Genomic DNA, 19,947 nt, shown 5'->3' with positions numbered 1-19,947 from the left:
TCCCGTCTGTGTCCTTGTGGCACACCTTGCTGTCACATTATATGACGTGTGGTCAGATTTGCCCGTGGTGTCGTTAAAGTCTTGCATTAACCACACACCTGTTTTTCTCTGGGGCATTGTTACGGCTGGTTTTGATGCCTTGTATGCAGCCCAGTTTATTGCTATTTTCCCACCTTTTCTGTGCAAATTTCCAGTTATATTCGGATGCAGAGACACAGGAACAGTTGACCGGTGCGTCAGCAGGATGATATTAGCCACTGGTGTCAGCAAATGTGCAAAAGAGAATATTGTAGAGCTAAAATACGAGTTTTATTGGCAGCGTTTTTATTAATATCTGGCACATTTTCTCAATTGTTTTGTTGATGTGATTTTATTTGTGGTTTTTATTTGTGATTTTTTTTAACTGTCAGTGATATTTGCTATGATACATGCTTCATCTTTGACACTAAAGCTAAATTGTGCTTATGTATTTTCTGCAAATTAATCAATAATTAGGTGTAAGCTTGGTGTGAATCATACATGCTGCACGATGGAAGCAGATCACTTGAAATCTTTCTAGTCCAGCTGAACAGTCAGCATTTCATTTTGCTTACATGTTGCATTTGTGTGACGTCTTCTAATTAGGACAATAAGATTAATATCTGGCACAGAGCATCTCCGTTACCTCACCGGCAATCTACGTTTAACAGATTAAGACACGTGGGTGGGCTTTACAGAAGCATTACACAACTTCTCAGCCATTTGAAAGTGCTGATTTAAACATCGGATAAGCAGACGCACGGCCCGCTGTCTGGAATTAAAACAAACCGAACCACCAAGGCCTCAGCTGCTCCCAGATCTGTTGAATAAACTGATGTTAAAGTGGCTCAAAGACAGTTTAAGCGTCATGTGTTTCTTTAACAGTTGCCGAAGGGGCTTCAAAAACCCCCTCAGCTGTTGGTCCACTCGGGATGATAGACTCCATGATGAAATAACGACCGTGTGATTGATCGTCTACAAACTGAAGTGGGGGCAGCTTGGTGGTAGAAACTTTCCAGCTCTGCCGCTGTCGCCGTGCGGCCCACTCAGGTTGGCGATGAGACCATTTTAGGCGCGGAACCGTGTCCCCTTTGCTGCCGTAAGCATTGTGCGAGCGTGCTGGTCTCGAGACAAAGACGGATTGTAAATCAAGGGGATGCTGGAAAGTCCGTCTCTTTGTGTGTCTGCTCTTTCTCAGCAGTCGTGTGTGTGTGTGTGTGTGTGTGTGTGTGTGTGTGTGTGTGTGGGGGGGGGGGGGGCTTCCTTCTCACCTCCTCTTCGGTGTAAATTAGCCTCTTTTACTTTACGAGTGTTTGTTAACCTTTTCATGTGACGCTTGACTTGTGCTGACGTGGGGCGTTGCAGAAGCGGAGCCCTCTGATTGGTCAGTCGAAGGCGACAGAGCACGGCTCCGGCCGGAAAAGTTGGAAGTCTTTATTCTTTTTCCCTATTTTTGCACATTTCTTAGATTTGAATGCTCAGCGCCGAGCGATGCTACTGTATGTGTTACAGCTCTGAGGCGGCTGTCAAAGCCTGCTCAAAGTTTGCCCGCCAGGTGTTTCATCTGCTTTATGTTGTGGGAGGTAGAAATGCTTTTAAAATACGTAGGATCCCTAATTATCAATCATTTTTCATAATCTGATAGACTTTGTGTTGGAAGTCAGTCAATTAAGGGAACTTGCTTCTTAACAATACAAAACAACAGACGTCTTCTTCAGGCTCGTGCTCCACCTTAAGCTGCAGTTTTGGTTGAAAACTGTGTCCTTGATGTTGACTCACGTCCGTTCTTCCATCCTGTGGTTGATGTGTCGTCTGTATGACCTGTCGTTTACAGCTCTGATCCCAGGTCTGGTGGGGGTCTACAGACCCCTGTAGACCTTCTGCTCGTACTTCATATGAACTCCGTAAGACAGCGGGTCGAACTGAATGTGTGTGAGAGAGACTGGGACACACAGAAACCAGTGGCTCTGTTGACGGTGGTCGTGCCAAACTTCCTTTGCTAAGCCCTGATTGGTTCGCCCGGTAGAATCCTCGCAGTTTATGGGGTTGCCATGGAGAAATCATGCCACATTATGGTCGTTTCCATGGGGATTCATCTATCGCCATGGCTCTGCCTTGGCAAACGAGGACGAATTCAGACTCATTTCCTCCTGGCTGGTCATTATCGGGATGTCATTAACATGCAGCGAGGATCGCTGATAGTTCGCATGGATTACAGTTGAATACAGACATTTTCTTTGCTCAAATATTTGGACACTCAGGTCTAATCTGCTGAGTGAAGCTACTGTCTTCTTTAGGAGGAGAAGCAAATGATGACAGGAACAAAGGAGATAGGAGAGAAGTGAAGGAAATGAATAGAAGAGGTGAAAGGAAAGAAGAGCAGATAGGAGGCCGGGGACAGATTACAGGAACGATGAGGCTTGATGTGAGAAAAGGAAAAGAATAGACAAGTGTTTGTCTCTGTGGCATCACTCACATGAAACGCTGATCTTATCAGCTGGATGTGGCTGGCTTGACATTCCTGGATGTCAGGCAGGCAGAGATACTGCAGATGAAGACCAAACGCTTTGCAGAAAGGCACATTTTGTTTTTCTTTTGCTTTCACTTCCTTTATAAACTGTTAGAAACTCGCAAATCTGATAATCGCCTCATCTGGAGCGAACGTAGCCGCCGCAGCTCTCCGTGAGCCGCAAAACTGGGGCTGATTGTTTTTAATTGTGCTCTCATTGCTCTGTTTTCACAATCTGCGTGCGTGACCCACAGCTGTGCACAACATGCCCATACCTGAGCTGCAGGCTTTACCAGAAGGCATTCTGGGAAACAGGATGCACCGGATCAAATAGTGAAGTCGAGCTCGGCTTACGTGCGGCAGGGAAAGCGCTCAGACCTTAAATCTAATCGCAGTAACAAAACAGAGTGGACGGAAAAAGCCACGCCCTTATTAAAGTGCAGGTTTTTGAAATGAAAAGACAGAAACAACAAGGTAAATGTCAGACGTGTTCCGCCTTCAGCGCGACCTTCCAATAAGCTAAGTATCACCTGATTGCACGTTTGCACACCCTGCCCAGCTAACGCTCTGTGAAAACACCCTTTGCATTAATAACAGCAGCGAGCCTTTGTGGTGAGGTCTTATTAACTTTCCTTTGTTCTACTCTTTGTAAAAGAATTCCTTCCAGTCGCGAGGAGCCTCTCCTTTTGGTCATTCTGCGTGTTTTCATCGGGATTTTATCGATCTGAAGCTTCGCCTCGGTCCACTTGGATGTGTGCTTTGGGTCGCTGTCGTGCTGATGCCCTGATCCAGAGAAGCAGCCTCAGAGCTCATGAGCTCTTCTGGCTTCGCCCCAAACGTGTCTTTTAGAATTAAGGCCCAGAGGTTCAAACCTTTGTCTCGTCAGACCACGACGCATTTTCCCACACGGTTTGGGGTCACTGAATGCATCTTTTGGCATATTTGAGACAGGCTTGCATGTTCAGGGTTTCAATCTTGCCATCCTGTGCCAGTCTGCCATGCAGACTGCAGGAGATGGTGGGTGGTCACATGCATGAAGTTTTGCATGCAGAATTTCCTCTGAAGTTGTTCTGTGTTCTCGCATGACCTCTGGAGGAGCGTCCTGATCTTTGTCTCCTGTGGTGCCACCTTTTCCCGATGATGTGCTCCATGGTTCATCCGGTGCTTCCTGATTTGTGCTTTTCAACAATTAAATCTCACACAGGCTTTCCCAGTAGGATGCATTTTGGTTTGTTGGAAGTTTGACATTCACATGGCTTTTTATTTTACAGTAATCACTGGAAAGCAAAGAACATCACAGAATGGTGATTTACAGTATAACTGAGTGCAAGCCTGGCTTTTTTCCATGTGTCGCGGCCAGCAGCTCATTAGCTCACATCAGCATCTATGTCACCACAAAGCCATGGCTCGTTAGGCCTCCCAGAAACACAAATCACAAGCTTCATGTTTGCAGGCTCACACACACGTACGACCCTCCAGTATTCACTAAAAACGCTGAGTGCATGTCTGCAGACGGCTGCAGCTCGGTGGTGTCAGACAGTGGACACCAGCTGAGATGATTTCTGTTGACAAAATAATAGAAACACACAAATAGAATAACTGTCAGGATCCATTAAAGAAACCCTGCCAGTGCCTGTGCCTTCATCCTGTATCGCAGTTTGTCTTTCACTGGCAGCGATAATGAAGTGTTCAGTGGTGAAAACTCCCACTCAGACAAGCAGACACAAGCCCATTGGTTGCACATGCCGTAGAGTCATGTTGGCACTCTCAAACCTTTTGGATCCAGCCCTCACCTGGCAAATAAGACTGTTGACTTCTTGAGGGCGGTACGCAGCCTTTTTATCACAATTCAAGAGGACTATTAGCATGATAAACTTGAGGACTTGGCACAGGTCATACTAGCATGGGTGAAAGTGTGATTGTAAAGTCATCTGTTGGTCGTTAGAAGACATTTTCCACCTGCGTGTGAGCACATTTTAAAGCCCCCCTCCACTCAATGTGTCTTATATATTATACATGCAATGAATACGTGTCAGAGCGGGAGGATCATAGAGGCACACTGCTGCCTGTAATATCCCTAAAACATCTCTATGATCATTCAGTAGCATCTGTGCTACAGAGAAGCCCCGGACGATAACTCATATTCTCCACACTAAGAGAACACGCTTGTTTTTCAGTGAAAATTAATTATAAAAATGACCATAATTCAGTCCTAAAGTCCACCGACCAACCCTCAAAACCTGCTGAGGAACTTTACAGCCAAGTGAAAGTGGAGTCATCATTGATTTTCTGTGTTTTGGAAAGTCTCCAGGCGCTGAGCTAACCTCGCTGTGAGGCTTAAAGCCACAAGCCGTGCTTACTGACACACAAACCAGCCGTCTCTGAAAAGCTTCTGTGGTCAAAGTTCACACCCTCTCCGACGTGAAACCGCCAGTCAGCGCAGGACAACATCACCGCTGCACACGGTCGTCCTCGCCGCCGTGAGGAATTTAACATGCAAATCTCACAGTATAAACATGCGGCTAAATATAGAGCGGAGGCCTTCTTCTTCGCTGTCTCCCTCCTCTCTGATCCTCCCCATCTGTCCTCCTCTCACTCTGAGACATCACATGAACCACAACTGAAAGAAGACCTTCATATCTTCTCTCCCTCATTCTGTCGCATATCTTAAATTTCCATAATAATTTAAATATGCACCAGCTTGTACTGTATATCTCACTACAGAGCTGATTGATTGGTCCCATTAGCAACCCCTATCTCCTGTAACCGCCGCTTCTTTTTGCCTGTTATAATTTACGGTTATGGAGGCCTCGCTGAGGGCTTATAAAGCCACTCCCCGTTCCAGTAGGCCTTTAATGGCTGACCGAAAGAGAATATTAGCTATAAAAGTATCACGTTACCTCTGGACGTGTGGATGTAAACGTTTTGGAGGCTCGTTATTGTGAGTGTGTGTGCGCGTTCGGGGCTGTCGTATTGAATTCAGGCTGTAAGATGAGGAGACGCATCAGAGAGACGGCACGGCAGAGAGACAGGGAGGGAGGTGGATGTTGGTGGATGTCTGCTGATGATGCACAAGCAGGAATTGAACACTAGCAAAGACATGTTAAGCCAAATGGTATCTGTGAAGAGTGGAGACCAGCAATTTTAAGGTGCCGCCACGCTCCATTAAACGGCCTTTTTAATTTTTTAAAATGATATAATTCCTGTTAAAGCCGGGTTTAAAGGAGCACCAACATGCAGTGAAGTGGACACAGATGGAATATTAACTTAACGAACACTCGTTAAATCAGCCGACAGGTGAACGTAAATAACGTACCCTGTCTTGTTTTACAACGATCCACGTCTTCAGTGGCGTTTCATCGGACCTTTGCGAGTCGATCACCTCCATCTCGTCATTTGCAGTTTTCACTTCCTGCCCTGCGTCTGAATTTAACGTCATGTGACTGCGAACAACCTTTTCCAGGAAGTGACCCCTTTCCTGCGTCTGCACTGCCACTAGCATAATACACCTGAATCTGCAACAGATCTCCCGGCGGTAGAATTGGATTGTGGGTAATGTAGGCAGCAGGTTTTGCACGAGAAGCTTGTGTGGAATTAAAAAAGTGAGTCTGACAGTGCTGCAGAAATGCAATAATAACTGGAGGAATAATCTTATGCTGAGGAAATAAAGGAGATGCTCATAGCTGGAAAAACAACTTAATTATAACTATTAAATCTTTGGAGAAACTCTTTGCTCTCTCTTTCTCAAGTAGGACAGAACATTTCCTGTATACTAACTGCAAATATGGTGCACTGTGACTGTGAGTACTGTGTACAATTACTGTCTAGGATCAGTTTGGTCAGAACATCCATTTCATTGTGGCTTTTGAGGCTTTTAAGATGTGTTGTTGCTGTTGTTGTTGTCGTGGCGAGCCACGGCCACTAGATGTCAGGCTGCGCTCTTCAGTTCAAACAGGAAGTGTTGAGCTCAAACTTCTGACACTAAGAGCACATGAAGCAATGATTAACACTGGCTCTACTGAGCGCCTGAGAAATATAGCACATGATTCTGCACTTATTTCAGCTTAGTGTGTGTGTGTGTGTGTGTGTGTGTGTGTGTGTGTGTGTGTTTGTGCCTTTTTCCATAGAGAGCAACAATAATGAAAAGCTCTGAACACAATCCTTCAATCCCTGTGCTTCTCAATGGATCATACAGTTATAATTGTACTGGGCAAACTGGCTCATGCTGGCATAATCCACTCACAACACACACACACACACACACACACACACACACACACACACACAAAGAGCAATGATCCACAGTGATCTGCCACCAGGGGTCTTCCTCTCTTTGTTCATTATTGATAAGGGAGCAGCAGAGGGGGGTGCGATGGGGGGCTGTTGAGGCATTTTTAGCCTGCGTGGCCAACGTGAATCCATCACTCTCTCGTCCTCTTCCTCACCTTTCACTTCTTACATCAGTCTTGTTGATAAACGTATGGACTCGTCTGTCGCTGCCAGCCTCTGACGGACTCACAGGAGAGACGGCTTGTTGTCGGACAGACTGAGGGGGAGTCCAGTGACTCATCAGGAGCGTTTAAGTCACCTCACTGCTCTTCGTCCCCCTACTCATGTCTGAAAGTCTGTCTGTGACCACATTAGAGGCCAGATTAAAAATTCATGGCTGAATGTTTGACTTCTTTTCAGCCAACGCTTTGATTTAAAATTAACTTTTTTCTATAGGTATAGGTTTGTGTGAGGTACTGACGAAATGTGCCAGCCCACGAAAACAGAGTATATTTACTTCTCTGTATCCTAGTACAAATTAGAGGTACTTGTTTTCTTTTCAGCCACTTTCTGCTTGTCTTCTACTGTCTGGCAGCTTTACAGACAGAAGTTTTGCAGACAAAAACATTTGAAGAGCCTTTAAAATAAGATAATTTATTATGAATGAACCCCCCCAACAGTATATACAAGTCCCTCCTTTCCTTTAAATCTTTATATTTTTAATCGTTCTGAAGTTTGGACTGTTGGACAGTCACATGATCACTTGTTCAGCCCTGGCATCAAATAAAGATCATTTAATTATAGATTAGTTTGTGATTGTGTTTTCCGACATAATAACAAACGCACATTTTCAGACGTAAACACAAGCGGAAACACAAGCGGAAAGCTCTCTCCATTTTAACTTGTTGAAGAAACACACCATCTTTTCTCTCTCTGCACTCCACACTAACACACACATGCACTCACACACACACACACACATACACACACACCCATGCACACAAGCAAGCGCCGATGAGCTGATATTGATTGCTATTAATACTCAAGCCCCCGTAGCTTGTTGCAGCTCTGCTCTCACTTGTGGAGTGTGTGGGAGGCAACCACAGCCATGGACAGGTAGAAGTGTGTGTGTGTGTGCGCATGTGTGTGTGTGTGTGCGTGCATGCATGTGTGTGCGTAAAGGAGAAAGAAAAAGAAACACACAACGACAGAGAGAAAGAACTAGAATGTGTGTCTCCATCGCTCAGCCGGCCAGCCTCATTGGCTCCTCTCCTCGCGGACTGTGTGTGTGTGTGTGAGCACACGCATGTGTGTGTGTGTGTGTGTGTGTGAAAGTGGGTGTGAGCAGCTGAGCGAGTTGGTCGCTGTGCACGTTGAGAGTGGCCGCCACTCCACTCTTCTCCGCTCATCCATGCTGGATTAAAACCCCATTTTTATTTTTTTTTTTTGGGCTCATACACACAGCTGTTTGGGACACACACACACACACACATACACACACTCTGACAGCTGCTGAAATGAGCGAGGAGGTTAAAGAGAAGTCTACGGGGAAGTCCGCTCATCGCAAGAAGAAAGGAAAGAAGGTAAAAGGATTCATTAAGCCTGAGCTGGGTTTGTAAACAACATGGTGAGGCTGCTTCAGCTGATGAAATGCATCTGTCACACTAAAGTTAGAGAATTTATGTCTGATTTGATACCACGGGAAGATCACTTGATTCTTTTCATCTGTTTCGGGCGTATTTCCTCGCTGAAAGTTGTGTATTTTGTTGATGGAGAGCAGCTTTTGCTGTGGTGGCTGTCAGCCTTTGTTAACTGGCGACTTGATGACCGAGCACTATCACGGCAGAGCAGGGACTCTAATGGCTAGTTGGGCTTTTGTTCTCCACTCATTTAATAAAAAATGGCAGCTTATTCCTTCTAAATATAACACTTTTTGTCGAAATGCTCATTGTGTGCAGGTTGCCTATTGGAGGACAAACATTTGTGATGCGATGATGTTTTTCATGTGAGATATATCCAGAAATAAATGTGAAATCTCCTCCCTTTGTTCATTTGAAGTTTTTGGCGACTGCAGGCATCAAGCACCTGTTAACCTGCTGATGTCCCCGTTGAGAGCAGAGAAAGATGAGGTCCAAACAGGAAATAAAAGGATCAGAAAGGGAGAAAAGAGAGGGGAGAGGAGGGAAGGGTGGACTGGAGAGGTGAAGAAGGAAAGTAGGACAGGAGGTGAAAGTGGGGGCAAAGAGGGGAGGTCACGATCAGAGTGTGAAAGAGACACTTGATGTGTCTGTGGATGAATCAACATCTTCCCACAGATATTTCTCTCTTTGTTTCAGCTGCTCTGGTAACATCTCCTTCAAATTCATGGTAACGGCAAAATGGAAAATGATGAATCCACAGCAACATCTGGCAGCGTGACAGCATGAATGAGCCGCAATTCGTCGCGATGATCATGCAGAAAATGCCTTCTCGGCAGCCAGCCGTGATTAAAATGGGTTTTCCTGTGCTTAGCAAGGACATTAGATTTATGGTTTTACATTAGCTGGCTGTCTGGATGAGTGGGCGTGTGTGTGTCGCCTTTGTTTATGCCACAAAAACACGTCTGTATGAGAAAGAAAATCTGAAAAAAGTCATCATTTTTGGGGTATATTTGCTGGATTTCATTAGAAAAAGGAGGTTCCTGTGTTTGGAATAAGATGTTTGGTATTATATGAGAATAAAATTAGTATTCCCTCGATTTTACTTTTAATTCCTTTAATTTTAGATGTTTCCTCAAGACAAACATCCTTACAAGAACTTGGTCGACATACAACATATGTGACTCCTCACAGGGCTAGCCGGTGGGCTAACTGCTGACATGCTATCACGCTAGTCTGCCGGGAACATGCTAACGCGATAGCGATAGATTGCTGACTCTAATGACGACAAAGCTAAAGAAAATTATTAAAACGATGTCCAGTTAGACAGGAGAGAGGAAAGACTCTGGTTTTAAGGCACTGAATTAACAAAAAACATGTTTGTTTATACTACAAGTTAAAATGAAATTACAATACAGTGTTAGCAAAAGAGTATCAGACTCAGCACCCTAGCAATTGTTAGCTCCTTAGCCAGCTTGGCTTTAACTGTGTGGTGTTTATTTAAAAGATGTATTCGCTCTATAAACTCATTTTCTTATAACTATCTTCAAACCGCCTCTCTTTTGTGAAACACTTCATACTCCAGCAAAGTTAAAAAAATCTGCGCTAGCGTCCCAGTTTTGACTCTGTTCCCTGAAAGGTTAGCGCTGTCAACAGGGCTATGTGCCAGTTTGATTGTCAAAGTTCAATGAAGTTTAACTGAAAAGATTAATGCAACGTGACATTCGGCACTTCCATTAATTTGGCATTTAAATACCTCAAAATTCTGAAATATCTTCACAAAGAACTGATTGAAAGAAGAATCTGACTGCACATTTCTCGCTAGCGTTCAGGTCTCGTCAGTTTTTGGATCCATTTCGATCAATCAAAACCAAAAGGATGTGTTTAAGTCTGCCTTGTGAGGACAGCTGTCCTAATGTCTGTGGTGGGTTTCTATGCCCTGATGCCTCTGTATATACAGTATGCGTGTGCTCCTTTGCAGAGCCTGCTGCTGTGAAAGAGGCTGCTGGATAAGCACCTTTATTCTATAAGATTCAGCCTTATGTTTAGTCAGCTGTTCTTAATTGTCTCCCTGCACATACGCTGCTGTCGTCTCTGTTTATTCTGTGCCACAGGTGTTTTTGGCTGCCGCAGACAAAGAAGGCAACATACAGTCTATATGATTTAGTGCGTCTTTTGATATTGATGCTCTGTCCTTTAGCTTATATCTGTTTATGTTTCGCCATCACATTGGAGATTAATTACTCTTTTTGGAGGATGAAGGAGGGGGTAGAGGGAGCTGGAGAGAAAGGACCAGAAAAGTAGAGGAGGAGTCTAAAAGGGTGGGGAAGAAGAGATGGAGGAGTAAAACAAAAGCAGAGAGGAGTAGAGAGAGTGAGGGTGAATGGGAGCCGAGGAGAGGAGAAAGAGAGGGAACGATGAAGTGAGGAGAGAAAAGAGAGCTGGAACGATTGTGTTGTGAGACGGCGTCTCGACTGATGAGGGATGACGGTTGCGTCGCCGTGATCCTGTGGAGAAGAGACAGTCAGGGAGTAATGGAGGGAGAGAGGAGGGAAGACAGCAAAAGCAGATGAAAAAGACGAGTGCACGGGGAAGTAAAGTAGACGAAAAGGAGCTTGATGGCTCTATTTTGGGGTAGAAGCAGGAAGGAAGATGAAGAGAAGGGTAGGCAGAGAGTGAAGAGGAGGAAAAATAGAGGAAGGCTATTAAAGGAGCGAGCAGACAAGATAAGTAGTGAGATCAGGAGAGTGATTTGAAAGAGGGAGGAGAGGAGCGTGTTTTTGCTCTGAGGTGTTGCCTCCTCTCTCCACCTGTTGCTAAGCACACAGCAGCACTGATGTGGATGAACCATCACATCCTACACAAAGGACATTATGGTTTTGCTCCACTTCCAAAAATTGAGCTTTAATTGAAATTTAGTTGAAAGCGAAGTCATGAATTTTGGTATGGAGCCGGCATTTTTAAAGTCGGTGAACGTCCAAAGAGCAGATTAAAAGAAAAGGCTGATAAAATCAAAGCAGCAGAGGCTGAGATATCCTGACTTTTCCTCCCTGATTGGTCAAGCTCAGAAATACTGGATTCTACATTTCCCATCATGCAGCTCAAGACTATTTAATCCTCCTTACCCCATGTCTTTCTCCACATCCTTAATTTGTAATTTAGGCTCTTTTATAGGCTAGTTTCAGTTAGATATTAGATGTTTTCAAGGCTAACTTGTGATAACCCGATTGACATCACTGTGACATCATCTGGGTGATATTCTTAAATGCTCCAGAAGCACTGCTGCAGTGCAAAACAAAATGATCTATTGTTAAGATAACTGTAATGAAATGAAGTGTGCTATCTGTTTTTTGTAAAATTATAAATGGTTCGCCTTCGCGGGGGTGTTGGTGATGATCTCTGAGTGCTTTCTTAGTAACAAGTACGGTGGCCCTGAGCGCTCAGCACACTGCAACTTAAGAAAACACATGCAGACTGAGAAAATACAAGCAAATTAAAAAAAATATTATCTGCAGTTGGACAACACAGAAACCTGCAACGAGAAATGGAAACGCAACCAAATACAAGTGCCAACGGAAGCTGTTTCCAGGGGACACTAAAGAGTGATGGACACGGGTGTTTTCCGTTATGCCATGTATTAGCTCTCATGGCCACCATAAATCAGTAAGATCACACTGGGTCACAAAAGTTGAATCCTATTATTTCGCTTCTGAGGATCGAGATTAAAATGTTTCAGAGAGTGGCGAACAAAATATGACACATCCTACATTTGCATGTTTGTTTTCCTCGTCCGTCTGCTGGAGCTGAAATCACATGCCACCGTTCTCGGCTATCAGAAACAGGAGCGAGGGGAGGGGGAAAGGAGGAGAGAGACATGGGGGACCTTAGAGCTTGGCAGGTGTGTTAATGGATGTAGCTATGACAACCGAAGGCCTGCTGGGAGAAGGAGGAAGTGAGAGAACCAGTTTGGAGCTGTGGAAGTTAGTCATCAGGTGGTGAAGCTGCATACAGCTCAACATGGGAGACTTAGTGTTAGCTGGAGTGCTTCATGTAAACAGACTCTCAGACTGAACTCGAGTCTAAGAGGATGAAAACAAACTGATATGGGCTCTCACGCCCTGCGCTCTGTGTGTGTGTGTGTGTGTGTGTGTGTGTGTGTGTGTGTGTGTGTGTGTGTGTGTGTGTGTGTGTGTGCAGTATACACACACATGCACAGGCCTGGTATGCCTTTTACATTTTTACTGTGTAACTCAAAGCCCGTCCGGCTGAGTCTTGTAACCGAGGAGGGGAACAGGAAGACGGGGACAGAGGACCCTTTCAGGCAAACCGCTGGTACTGAGAAATACCTCAAGAGAGTGTGGAGGTATAGATGACACCCAAATGCCAAATAATCTGCTCAAAACTGTTGCTTGTTGCTCTAAAAATGGATGAAAAGTTTAATTTAACGGCGGTACAGTACCCAAATGTGCTTATAATTAGAATCAGAATCAGTATGATGTGATATAATCAATATGATCAGAGTTTGTGATTATTTCTGACTGTTTTTACTCCTGTAAGCAGCTAACAGAAGCAGCTCTCTGCCCTCTAATAATGACGACTCCACTTCAATAAAACATCCCATCTGTTAGAGGGAGGTGAGCAGCACATATATGCATGGTGTATCAGTGTTTTTGTGCTGTTTTAGTAAGAGAAGAGGACTATTGCTTATGTAACATGACTGCCCACGTTCAGTCATTTTCAACCCACACCCTCTCCAATGTCAATACTGTCAATGCTTTCAATAGGCATGAAGTGGTAGCTCCAGCACACTGGCAATCTGATTTATCCGAAGTGCAGAGGAAGAAAATAGGGCTATTAGCTGAAAATTATGCTTTGTTAGATCAATACAGAAATCTTTATTGCCTTCTCTTGATATGTATGTGGCCAATGGACCTGCAGTCATTCATTCTTTTTACTATGTGAAGCTTTGTTCACAGTCCCTCTCAAAGGACTGAGGTCGTGGTCAGTAAGGTTGGGTTGGCGACAACAGCAGAGAGTTACCTTGTCTGTATACAAAATACCAGACTTAAAGCAGGCAAAACATCAGTAAACAAGTACTTCACCAGGTAGCTCCTATAATCACGATGGACTCATGATGGACAGTTAAAGAAATCAAAAATCGATGCAGCAGAACCAGCGATAGCATCCTTTTCATAGCACGTATTCTTCTTTGCTGTTAAAACTGAATGCCTACATTACCCACTGTGCAACCCGGCTGCTAAGATTTGGGTGTTTTATGCTAGTAGTGGCTAATGTTGCCTACGCTGCGGAGATCCAATGTAGCTCATTTCTTTTTGACTCCGACGTTGACTCAAGTGACATCACTCGAGGCAATTTGCCAGGTTTCCCGCAGCTTCGGACGGACTTTTATTCAGCTTTTTCTACATATCATGCAGCAGTTAGCAGACTTCAGTGTGTAAACTCAGTTCCCTTTAAATGTTTTGTGCTCATTTCAACCTCCTCTTCGCAATGTGCCGTAGTGTTTATACAAAGTTCAGCATAAGGCTAGCTGACATATCGATGCTAATGCACCTGCAGAGTTTAATTTGTCTCTGGTCCTGTCTCGTGGCATCCTACCCGGCCTGGTGAAGCAGAGATGGATGAAAGCGTGTGGAATCATTGTTTTTCTGTTATGCAGTTGAACGATATGTTTGCTCTTACACTGTGCTGGACGGACCTTCCTCTTCTTCCAGTTGGTGGTGCTGGGTGGAGTCAGACTCTGTACCAGGGTGTAATCCCAGCTGGAATGCCCGGTGCACAGCGTTTTGTGAACATGGAGCTGGCCGCCCTCTGCTACAGTTCATCACTCTTGACAGACATTGCCAAGGAAACCCGATAACAGTTCGGGCACTATCTCAAGCCATTGATAGAGTTTGGCCGGGTTGTACTATGGGTGCCATATTGCAGGCCCTGCTCAGAAAGCAGGAAGTGTTGGCTGCAAAGTGTAACATCAACTGATGATATTTCCATTCTAAAATTCTGCTGGCTCGCTCGTGAACGCGGCAATGTTAACCTCAAGTAACACCCCGGGCAGGATGTACCACTGGAGTGAAAACAGGGGAACCATTTGGCGCCACCATGAGGCGCTGCAGCCACCAGGGACGTTTATACATTCCTTGGTATTTTAATTGTCATTAATACTGTTTTTTTTTTGTAAAATTGGTATTAAAAGTGCATCAGGTTTGCATCAGGGTAATTGTCTAATGTGTTATAACGGACATTGTTGGTTCTCCATATACTGAATATGTGTTAAGCGCTTTATCCCCCATGCTTTGGTCTGATGTTTTCGTGGAGAAGAAGTAGAAACACAGGCCACTGAGGATTTTATATCTTGGCTGCAGTTCTTTACCCTGCAAACTTTCTCCTGGAACAAAGCGCATGGACGTGCGTACCAGCAGACATGAGGCTGTACTGTTTGACGTCGCTCCACTTGTTTCTGGTGTCTCTGCTTCCACTCGGGTGGTGACTATCAGGCTTTCTGTAGTGGTTGTAGGGCACAGCAGCTGCTTTTTACAAAGTTGGCAAACAGTCTTAAAACTGTAACTTTGCCATCTGTGCTGTAGAACTCAAAATACTTCCACACACTGCTTCTCAGATGCCCCAGTGATGTGATTATCCAGTTGGCACGACTTAACCTGCTGGTGTCCTTCTCGGTTTTTATTAATTAGCTACTGTACATTTCCTTTTAGGTCAATAAGGCGTGCAGTGTGTCAAGATGGCGGGCCACTCCGCAAACCTCCTCAAACGGCCTGTTGCTCTTATAGGCTGTAAATTTTGAATGCACACAGGTCATTACAGTTCCAGTATTTAACTTTTTCCAAGTCTGATTTTTGAATGAAAAGTGAGATCCCAAGAGATCATCGAACCCATTTGTGTAGCCTGGTTCTAGACTTCTGATTCGCTGCCGACATCTGAAGTTTTGTCAGTCATCTTAATTAGCTCTGGTGTTGCACTCCTGAATGAGAGTACTGAGCCAATCAAAGCCTTTGTGGGCGGGACTAAAGTCGCTGACCTTACCATGGTTTGTCAGAGTGAGAAAGACTAAGACCAGAGACTTAGGTGGGACTTCTATGAACATGAAGACGGTGGTCATGTGACCAACAGAGGTAGTCGAGTTGCTACTAGTGCTAGCAAGCTATTGCTAGCTTTTATAGCCTGACTATGGTGTTATCTGAGAGATCACCACAAGCTTTGGCTCTGACTCAATGTTAGTTGTCAGATTTGCTAAAATGTTTATGAATCAGTGGAAAATAATTAGTAAAAATGTTTGTTGTATCCGTAATATTGCTCATGGGCTTCCTCATTAGAAGATGCTTTTGCATTAATGCATTTGAGAACTGGGCTGTAGTAGAAGAAATAAAATAACTTGTATATTGAAGGAATGTGTACATGTGACTTCCAGACTCTGAAAAGAAAGCAGCGACTTTAACTAATAATAGAGTGAAAACAAAATGGCCATTCAGTCTAAATACTTTGCTACTTTTTCCAAAGAGTATTTAGGTAGTGAAAGATTCATCTGTGCTGCAGAGGTTACAGAAGCTGGAATAATACATATCAAAGTTCAAGAGCTTAATTCAAGCGCTCTGCATTGTGAGAGTATAGTTTGCAGTTTGGCCCGCTGAGTCAGCCCGTGAATCTCTGAAGAAAACCCACACACAAAATTATTAAAAAAAAACTTAAGGCTGAACATGAAAAAGTCTCGGCCGTAACTTCATTTTCGTCTTTCAGCAACCAGTTGATTTTGATGACTGGATGGTAAGAAAAGTACACATGCTGGAAAGTCTCCAGTAAAGCAGAAGCAGACTCTGCAGCGTTCTGCAATTCCTTCCTATTCATCATGCAGTGATTCTCACCCTCTCCCCTCTATATTGTCCTGGTGGATATTGTAGCCAAATAAGCAGCACACAGTATAATGAAGCTGATGATATTCTTTGGGGTGAGAGTTCCTGCCAGCGTGGTCCTTTAGAGCCAACATATTGTGTTTTTGCTGAGGCAGCCGTGGAGCAGAATGCTGCGCTTGGCTCTATTTCTCACTTCACAGGAACAGGATGAAGCCCTGCTCTGTTAGCATGGTTTGTTCAATGTACAGGTCTCTCATCTTCACCCCCCCCGTCTCTCTCACCGCATACACATTCAGAGACAGAGTTCAGTGGATATGATGAGGTGAAAGGGTTGAGCGAGGTGAGCGGATAAAGTGAGATAGTAGCACTTATTGGCCTGGACGCGATGATTCATTTCCAAATGTGCATCGCTGTGTTTGCCTTGCTCAGCAGTTGACTGGGACCCAGGACTGCAGACGTTGTTTCTCCAAGATCTTCGCTTTAATCAACTCCTAATCCTCAGCAAGACAGATATCTGTACCACATCCAACTGTAATCGCATAGATTAGCTCATCTTCAGATCAATGTGAAGTCAATTAACAGTCTGCCATATTTTAATCATTTGGCTTTATTGGTCTCCGTGTTAAACGATGCTTAAATAACCAAGCAAACAAAAATGTCTATATTGTAAATATATTAGAGGGTCTGAGGATGCTGGACCAACACCTCATTAATTGTACATGATGGTCATTTAATTTTTACTTGTCTTACACAACCCAAATGCCAGCTTTATAAGGATAATATCTGAATAATGTCCAGTAACAATGCATCATTTGGAGTCATGTTTGTGGTCCAATATTCACCTTTACACTCTGTTTTTGGTCTCCACCAGCTCCTGAAGGAAATGTCTGGCTTTAAATGCTTCGCTGTGATCACCAGCTACTCGCTAACAGTACCTGTCTGCTGTATGGTGCTGTGCAGGTGTTGTGCAGTGGAGTTAGGGACCCTTTATTTCATTTTTCAAACAGGGCTAAAAGATGGTTAAACTATATAAGTTTACATCAGGAAGGTAAGGAGAGTAGGTTTCTGCAGTGGTGAACATATTAAGCAAGTCGTCATTTTTATAGCTTATTCCCAGGGTCCATTTCAGTGTATTAAAAACAAACATACAGCTTCAATTTTGATCTATATTTGATGTGTGGAGCCGGTGCAGCACGTATGAGAGCAATAAATCCCATCACTGAATGAGGGTTTTGCTGAGTGTGAGCTTCCTCTCGTATTGCTTTGTGTCAAAGACTGTAGTGAAATGTGAAATGTGCACAAACGCCGTATAGCTGGTGAATTAGCTTAATGTTAGAGTGACTGACTAAGCAGCGGCGGCGGTCTCAGAAGGAGCAGAAAAGCTGACATAGCGTCAGCTATAGATCGCTGTTGAGCATCTGCACCAGCAGCACAGCAGCTCTGATTAATTTCTTCCCAGCCATGGTGTCAAAAAAATCTATTAATGCAACACAAAGTTATGCTTATTTTGTTTGACCTGTACCTATATGTGTCTATGATATAATATCAACACACAACAAATGCATATTTTCCTACTTTTTAGATTAAACTAAATAAATGAGATAATGATAATATTTTTGGGAGAACTGCTTCTTTAACCACTTTGGAGATTCGTGCAGCTCTTGAAAGCATCCCTGCTGATTTCATATGAACAGAAAAGAGATCTGTATACAGACACATGGACAGTCTGTGCATTGCAACGCTGGCATCTCACCAAACTGTGTTCCTGTAATGAAGCTTGCCCAGCAGAGCTAATTAGCTACCAACTCAATCTCCAAAGTGCATTTAAATCACATCTGTGAAGCGGTCTTATGCTGGCCTTGGGCCTGTAGTCAGAAAATAGATCGTTTATTCGAATAAGATGACAGGAAGAGGCAGACAGTCAAATATACAAAGCCTACAAAGCCTGGAGTTCAGGGATGGATGAAGGCTAAGTGAAGGTGTCAGACGGTAGTATGATTAGGCTAATGTGACTCTGTAACCATGGCAACAGGATTGTGCAGAAGGTGATGTAATCATTTCAGGGAAAACATCCATCTCTTCCTGTAGATCGTTCATTTGTTCCCTCGCTCTCTCTTTCTGTGCCTCTCCTTTGAGTCCCATGTTCATTTTCGTCCCTCGTTCACGTGCGTCGTCTCATCTGTCTCGTCCTTTGTCTCGTACGTCCACCATTACCTCCTCCTCTTTCCCTCTGTCGCTGCCTCTTTCCTGGTCTCTGAATTTTCAGTTGCCGAGAAGCTGATTGCTGCTTGTGTCTGCTGTCATTACAGTAAAGTGGGCAGGCAGACAAAGGCAGAAATATACTGGGTAGAAAAGTGGAGAGAACGTTATGTAGGTTGGATGTCAACGTCTGTTTTTGATTCCTTTATTTGCAGACTTGTGGCACAGTCACCATTCAGTATCTTAGGTTATTTAATAAGGTTATCGGGTTAAATTAGCTTACTCAGAAATCTACCATGTACTCCCAAATCCCCTGATTATTACCCCTTCCTCGACACGCATTTATTTGAACCACTCATCCATTACTTTTAGCTAACTAACAATTAAACTGTTTATCGAATACTTTTAGCTATTTCAACTAGCTATTACTTTTAGCTAAGTATTTTAACCGTTTATCCATTAATTTTAGCTAAAGAACATTTCAAAGGTTTTAATTGAATACTTATAGCGAAATATTTCAACTAGTTATCTGTTACTAGCTACCTATTTTAACTGTTATCCTCTAATTTTAGCTAACGTTAAGTATTTCAACTGTAATCTATTACTTTTAGCTAGCTATTTCAATCACTTATCTGTTATTTTCAGCAAATTATTTCAACTGTTATCCATTATTTGAAGCTAATGTTTGCTATTTCAACTGTTATCCGTTATCTTTAGCTAACTATTTCAACCATTTATTCAAATATTTCAATCATTCATTCGCTATTGTTAGCTCATTTTTTCAACTATCTTTTACTTTTAGCCTACTATTTGAGCTGTCATCCATCACTTTTAGCTAACTGTTTCTACATGTATCCATTGTATATAGGTAACTTAACTATTCCACTGTTATCCATTAGCTTTAGCTAACTATTTAGTGATTATCCATTGTTTTTAGCTAACTCTTTTCAAGTTTTCCCACTTCGTGCTAACAGTGAACAGCTGGACAGTGTGGACAGTCTGAGCCTCAGTAGTGGACGGATTTTGTCACCCCTATTCTTCTTTTTTATTTTATTTCCGTATTGAATAAGTGTGTTTTTGGCACTGTGGTTCCCATCATGCTTTGGGTGATGTAAACAGGAAGTGTTACGTGGCCATGGTGACACTAAATTGATCTGTGTGTTCTGGTTTGACTGAGTAATGACTCTGAGAGGGGGGGCGATTTCTGACATGATGTACGTCAGTCAGATGCTGCTTTAAGGGTAACGCCTCAAGCACATGGAAGAATACAAATGACAGCTAAAGAAAGGAATAAAGGAAGAGGAACAAGTGCAGCAATGATGTGAGGAGGATGAGAAAAGGCAGAAGGCAGAGGGGTTTCTGAACTAGAACATTGAGAGTACTGGCAGGTCGCCTGCTGGAAATACCCAGACTGTTCCACACACACTGAGACGCA

At 43.6% G+C, this 19,947-nt stretch overlaps 1 protein-coding gene across 4 annotated transcripts in view; it reads left to right on the top strand.

The window, feature by feature from the left end:
* The window catches only part of LOC139349318 (ankyrin-3-like), a 130,121-nt gene that overhangs the window by 6,408 nt on the left and 103,766 nt on the right, over positions 1–19,947 (top strand). For 3 of the 4 annotated variants that reach the window (XM_070989984.1, XM_070990012.1, XM_070989982.1), the window contains exon 1: positions 8,154–8,379. The exons of the other annotated variant lie outside the window; for it this stretch is intronic. In XM_070989984.1, the coding sequence (XP_070846085.1) occupies positions 8,314–8,379 (66 nt within the window). In that variant the 5' untranslated portion in view covers positions 8,154–8,313. Of the gene's footprint in view, positions 1–8,153; positions 8,380–19,947 lie in introns of those variants that run through there. 4 annotated transcript variants of the gene reach the window in all.

The sequence above is a fragment of the Chaetodon trifascialis genome, chromosome 21 (assembly GCF_039877785.1).
Source record: "Chaetodon trifascialis isolate fChaTrf1 chromosome 21, fChaTrf1.hap1, whole genome shotgun sequence".
Lineage (NCBI taxonomy): Eukaryota > Metazoa > Chordata > Actinopteri > Chaetodontiformes > Chaetodontidae > Chaetodon > Chaetodon trifascialis.
Note: the sequence above shows the minus strand (reverse complement) of the source record. Positions and strands in the feature narration are given on the sequence as shown.